The sequence below is a fragment of the Gymnodraco acuticeps genome, unplaced genomic scaffold (genome assembly GCF_902827175.1).
Source record: "Gymnodraco acuticeps unplaced genomic scaffold, fGymAcu1.1, whole genome shotgun sequence".
Classification (NCBI taxonomy): Eukaryota; Metazoa; Chordata; class Actinopteri; order Perciformes; family Bathydraconidae; genus Gymnodraco; species Gymnodraco acuticeps.
In genome coordinates, this window is record NW_022991286.1 from 2,975,243 (window position 1) to 2,981,957 (window position 6,715).

A 6,715-nucleotide genomic window follows, 5' to 3' on the forward strand; every position below is an offset into this window, starting at 1 on the left:
TGACTCAAGTGTGCAATGTAAATAGGATTCAGATGCTTGTTGCATCGGGACACCTGGAAGGGGGTGGTGCATGCATTCCTTTTAGTATGATAATAGGCTAAGCCAGACAGAATGAACACTTGTTCCACCACCCTATCTATTCCTTCAGGTAATCTAATACAATATAATAAGCATATGTTTTATTGATACATATTTATACATTTCTTTTTCCATTTCAGAATGCCACCAGCAAAGAGAGGTCCTCGATTCAGTGTGCAGGATGTGATGCCATCCAAAACGGAGAAAGTTGGTGAGAACTGTAATCTCTGGATTGATCTGTGACTTTGATGTGTACCAAGGCAGAGTCAATGGGATACGAGCCAAGTCTGAACTTGGATTGTCTGGTGATGTTGTGATGAAGCTTGCCTCCACGCTTCCAGAAGGTCAGAACTACAAGATCTACGCAGATAACTACTTCACCTGTGTCCCATTGGTAGTGAAGCTTCTTGATCGGGGATTCATTATGGGAACAGCCAGGCAGGTGCGCTTACCCAACTGTAAACTTGAAGAGGAGAAGAGCTTGAAGGAAAAAGGGAGAGGAAGCTTTGACATCCGAGTGGAGGCCAACCACAACATCTGTGCTGTCAAATGGTATGACTGCAGAGCGGGCACACTTGTGTCATCCTTTGCTGGACCAGACCCATGAAGTCCCGACGCCGGAACGTGTACATCTTCTGGCACACCGTCATCCTTGCTGTGATCAACTCCTGGCTCCTCTACAAGCGGGACTGCAGAGCTCTAAAGATGGCAAAGCAGGAGATCCTGACCAGGAGACAGTTTCAGACAGATCTAGCATCCTCTCTCATCCTGGTAAGAATGCATTTCTGCTTTTTGCCGTTTGTAATATTTTTGACTTGTATCCTAATGTATTTTTGACATGTATCTTGATTGATTCTGTTCTAATCAGGTGAACACAACTCCTCTGAAAACACCCAAGAGAGGACGACCATCTTCAGGCAAGGGGATCCCAGCACCGACGGTGACATCAAGGAGCCCGTTGAATGCTCAGAAGAGACCATCCTCAGGTGATGGGAGTCCATCCAAGAGATCACAACCTCCACTGGATGTACGCAAGGACCTAATGGTACATTTTCTAGTGTAGACAGAGAGAGGACGCGGCAGACACTGCAGTAAAGGGTACACAAACACAAGTGTGACGTCCGTCTGTGCTTTTCTGACGACAGGAACTGTTTTTGGGACTACCATTGTATTCATATTTAATAAATGACTATTGATAAAAAATATGAGTGATTATTATTCATGCTATACTGATATAGGGCAATCAATCCTGCAAATCAACCCGTAGTTATTCAACATGTGTATTCAGACAATGCGAGTAGAAATACAGGAATTCTGCTCCCACCAAGACCAACGTTGCAATATTAAAACATTTCCTTAAAAATGTGAAAACTCTTTCATTTCTATTCCATAGGCTCCCTACAACAACATCTGAAAGGTCAACAAATGTTTTTCTATATTTGGGCTTCACAGGGTTAAGATGCAGTAACTAAGTGAAGAAACAAGAATAAATGAAAACTGGCAGATTCAAAATAATTACTGAGGAATACAACCACGCTGGAGGGAGTTGCAGCCAGTACTTTGAGAGGAACTGTTGCAGCACATTTTCTTGTAATGTCGTCTCAAACAGAACCATTCTACACAGAACGTGAGATGATAAACTATCTGATAAACATGGTGTGATGCGAACAATACTCAAAAAAAGATGGTACTCTAACTTCATATTTGTTCTACTTTCAACCTGCTTTTTTAATTGTTCTCAATTCTGAAAACGTTGACCTAAGTCTCATTAAAGAGAATCCAACAGTGCAACAAAAAGGATATCAACTCATTTTATTGAAACAAAACATAATAGCAAGACCCTAAGATGTACGTGTTGACAGCACAAATGATGACACCTTTTGTTGTCTAATATAATACAGTACTTATTCAAGTATAACCCTTCGTCATCTAATTGAATACATGAAAGACACACATAGAAATTAAGAATTAGAAAAAGAGGGCGATGTATTTCTCATGTGCTGTGCCCATGACTGGCTGTACCAGAAAAAGAACATCACAAAACACAATATGAAATTAAACATATTTACAGATGCATGCACATGCCATATTTAAATTGATACAAAAATGAGTTCATCTCGATATATAGAATAATTCTTCAGTATAAATTATTTTTCTTTGTATAAATAGCTCTGTGTTCTTTCATGTTGGTTTGAGATGTCGAGACATTTGGTGTGAACACTTACCGCTCCAATAAATATTCAAGCTTACATCATCACACCTGCTTCACACACATGCATGTCAGGGAGGAGGAGATGTTTCAGAGTGGTGTTGGAGCTTTGGGATTGCTTCAGAAAAACAGTTGCAGCAGAGTTATTCTCTGAAGTGGGCACCATCACCCAGAGATAACCGGACAGGCACTGTGGAAACGTGGAGTCACATGGTCACTTCTGCAGGATGAACTGGTCGATGAACTCGTTCTGCTCCGACTCCACTTTGGACAGAGCTTCGTACTCGATACGATATCTGAAACACAACAGAAAACTCTCTGTAACCAAATAACGGAGTAATGAAAACAAAAATCTGTTTATCTCTTTGCGTGTTTAATGTTAAAAAACCCTGATGCAGTAAAACTCTTCTAATGAGTTTCTTTTCCAATGGTAGTTTTATGAAGTTCAAAACATCACAAGATATCTTAACAGATGTTCAATATGAATGTATTGCTGATGCCTATAGCTATAATGTACTCAGCAGGGTATTCACATATTAACAACACTTTTGTATTAGTAAATGGAAATAAAAAACTAACGTTTGGCTTTAAACAAACTAAGTAACCATCGCCTGACTTCACATCCGCACCGCTAAGCTAAAGGCGCTAATGTTTGGCGTGATGACGGTTAGATGTTTAACTATTTTCTCCTTTATTTTTGTAATGTTTTGATCATCGTGACTTTAACCGGCGACCCTTCAGTTCCCAAGCAAAACCTTTTTTTACAGTCTGAGCTACTGCCGCCCCTAGCAGTCTTACTTTAGCATCTTGTTGGCAACTGCTGTTTTTAAGACAAATAGAAGCTTCAAAAGTGAATGAGTGGGATGTTTACAGACTATTACTTATTTCATCAAACAAAACTTGAAATTGTTGTAAGCTTGTATTAACCACAGCCTTATTCCAGGCATCTAACAAGAAACAATAACAAATAATAAGAATTGACCGAAACACTTGCTATGCTTCCATCTTTGGGTTTAAGGACTTATTCCTGCACCACACACACACACACACACACACACACACACACACACACACACACACACACACACACACACACACACACACACACACACACAACACACACACACACACACACACACACACACACACACACACACACACACACACACACACACACACACACACACACACACACAACACACACACACACACACACACACACACACACACACACACACACACACACACACACACACACACACACACACACACACACACCACACACACACACACACCACACACACACACACACTACCTCTCGAGTTGCATCTTTTTCTCGGCTATGAGAGCCTGCAGCTGCTGCTGTTGAGCTTCTCTTTGCTTTGCCACTGACTTCAGCAGGTTTCTGGCTCCAATAGCCTAGAGGAGAAATAGATGGGCTGATAATTAATAATCTCAAAATCAATCAGAAGCACATACTGTACAGAATACCTGAGATGGGTTTCAGGAGAGTGTAACATCCTCCTGGAATTTCAAAATGAGCTAACCCTAATCTTACCTTCATCTTTTCTGTCTCCGCTTCTTTTGCCAATTCATCCACCAGCTCAATAAGACCGCCTACTATCTTCTGAAACTGGCCGATTTCTGCAAAGGAGGACACATATTTACACATCCTGTAGGACCTGTGTATGTTGGAAGGGAAAGGCACACACAGCATAATCAACCTTTCAAAAATATTCAATGCTTACTGTCCACAAACTCTTTACACTCTTCCTTGAGCTCGGAGGTTTTCTGGCTGACATCAGGCTCCAGTACCCGCAGCTTGTTGAGTTCGTCAAAATAAAAGCCTGCCTCGGCTAACGGGTCTTTAGCCATGGCCACAGGGCCTGTCACAAAGGAGACATGAAGAATGAGGTTAGAAGAACGTGACAACTGAGACAGTTTAAATATGAATTGTAGGCCAGCAGGTGAAACGCCCTATTTTCTCTCTTTTGCTCTTCCAATGTTTGAAACGACATGCTATGTTGGTATTTTCCTTTTTCCCTTAGAAAATAACTTTCTAAACAGATACAAAAACGATGTATTGCAGAAACAAAATGAATTACACATGTAAAACAGTTTTGTCGTAAAAGAAGAATGAATACGTTATTCAAACTCCAACTTCACAGTGTTGTATGACAGGGGATATTACTTAGATTTAAAATGGTCTATCTATTACAAAAATATGTGACCCTCTATAAGTGTTAAATCTCAACAGTGCAACTTGGCTCTAAATATTGGCTTTGCCACTTATGTATTGGGCCCCATGTAGTCTTAACAGTGTTTAGAATGAAGATGTTTTAAATTGTAGATTGTCAGCTGTTCCCTGATCCAGGTCAAAATGATCTAGGCAGGAATGTTCTGCTGTTTTAATCTGCACACATGTGAATGAAAAGCTTCCAGCTTCCTCTATTCTTACTGAACTGTTGCTTAGCGTCTTGTTATCCATGTACCCTTCATACAAAATAATATCAATTTAAAGAGGACTTTCTACAACCTAAAAGCGTGAAAGGCCATTTCAAAATAAAGACTAATCCTCTCAACCATCGGAATAAACACTATCAAGCTTTTGTTGGAGGGGATTCCAGACTTTTGAAGGGAGGTACAGTAAAAAATGTCTGTTAGATAACGTTACCTTTACAATGAAACCAAATGAGATTGATAACAAAGTGCTGACAAGAGGTTTTCTATCCAGCAATAACAACGTGGCAATATCTATGTTGCTGTCCGTTTCTCTAAATGCTCATCTATGAATAGGTATCTCATACAATCTTATTTAAAATACCTAGATTGTACCTTTAAACTAATACATTGGTTTTGGTGGTATTGATGTGTGTGTATGGGTGTAATACGTGTAGATCTTAATTATACAGTGTGTGCATTGGGGAGGATGTGCTATACTTCTCACAGTAAGACAAAGCTTATTTGTGATAAACATGTCAGTGGAATTGCTCTCGCACTGTTTACATTCACCTACTTTCTGGAAATAATATAAATATGTTATTTTCTGTAAATATATTGTAGAAGTGCAATAAAACAATAAACATTTTATATTGAATTAAATGGTAAACTTGTTAATCATATATGGTACATCCTTCCTACATAAATGAAAAATAACAAAAATGACCACCAATTCTTTATAAAGAATACTTTAAGACTATTCAATACTAAAACAAGTGATGAACCTGTCCAATTGTATGATACAATCATTTAAGAATAATGTATATTTATTTCTAATGTGTTGATATTTATGAAGTTTATTTGTGCCTATTTTATTTTTGTATTATCATTATTTGATTATTTAGTATATTGAGTGGTTGAGTACACGGCTGAAATGCTTTTTTCTTATATTAAGATTTGAATAACAAAACAAAAAACACCATATGGCAACTAAGGCAGCTCTCTTTACACTTATTGGCAGTGTATGTTTGCATGTAACCATATTCACAGAAGCGTTACGCTAAGTATTAGAGTTAAGTTGGTAGGTACTGAGTTATAGTTTAACGTTAGATAACTTTGCATGTATCGCAAGTTATCTGGTTGGTATTGAACGTTAACCTCTGTTAGCTAACCGTGAATCATGTGTTTGGTTTGACTTACATATTTAACGTTAACTTCACACAATTAAAAAGAGTCTGATGAGTGGACAGAGTGTAAAATAGATAGAACGGTTAATATAATGTTAGGTGTTTCTTCCCAGTGGCATGCCTGCCTATGCCTTTAACGTTATCTACCCTAATGTAAGTTAAATCATCTCAGCTAGTTAGCTACATTTCGCTAGCCTGTTCACAAAAGCTAATTGGATAAGGGCTGAAAACCCCACACGCTAACCTCATTGAGTTCCCTAGAAAGCTGATGTTATATTATACCGCATGTATCTTATTGGGGACAGAAAACTCGTTGTTTTACCTTATTAAACCGTTATCACCGTGACCGTAGATGGCTCTGTGTTGTGCGATGTGGCATAGCAGTTCACCATTGGCTCCTCCTCGTCCCGCTGCCAAGGAAACCAAATGCTGCTGCTGCCAGGGTGTTTGTGTGTGTGTGTGTGTGTGTGTGTGTGTGTGTGTGTGTGTGTGTGTGTGTGTGTATGCGTGTCGTTGGTTGCTTAACATTGTTCAATTATTGGCAGTGATCAGACAGTCTATGTCTGGTGAACATTGTTCATTTACAATACAAATATGTGATATTTTTTTAACGTAAAAATGACAAAGAGCTTTTACTTTGAAAGTAAGACGGAAATTAGATCTTACCGTAATGTAGGTAATAAAACGACTGTATAAAACTGATTTAGTCTAATATTTAAACTGCAGAGATGTTAAGTGTGTACTGTAGAATGGACCGAAATTACTAAATGTATAATAGATAGCCTTTTTGCCTGGCATTTTA

The 6,715-nt window shown here is 38.8% G+C and overlaps 1 protein-coding gene across 1 annotated transcript; it reads right to left on the reverse strand.

Annotated features, from left to right (window-relative positions):
- Positions 1-1,873: 1,873 nt before the first annotated feature.
- ift20 (intraflagellar transport 20 homolog (Chlamydomonas)) lies at positions 1,874-6,329 on the reverse strand. Its single transcript, XM_034239903.1, has 5 exons — positions 6,236-6,329; positions 4,036-4,173; positions 3,846-3,931; positions 3,603-3,706; positions 1,874-2,583 (listed from the first exon to the last, which is right to left on the reverse strand). Exons 2-5 carry the CDS (start codon positions 4,160-4,162, stop codon positions 2,502-2,504), a joined length of 399 nt encoding a protein of 132 aa, XP_034095794.1. The 5' UTR covers positions 4,163-4,173; positions 6,236-6,329; the 3' UTR covers positions 1,874-2,501.
- Between the last annotated feature and the right edge of the window lie 386 nt (positions 6,330-6,715).

Excerpts from the sequence above, each read along its gene's own strand:
- ift20 (XM_034239903.1), bottom strand. The coding sequence starts at position 4,162 with ATGGCTAAAGACCCGTTAGCCGAGGCAGGCTTTTATTTTGACGAACTC. Across the intron at positions 3,932-4,035 it reads GTGTAAAGAGTTTGTGGACA|AAATCGGCCAGTTTCAGAAG; the intron begins GTAAGCATTGAA and ends CCTCCTTTGCAG. Across the intron at positions 2,584-3,602 it reads AAAAAGATGCAACTCGAGAG|ATATCGTATCGAGTACGAAG; the intron begins GTAGTGTGTGTG and ends GTTGTGTTTCAG.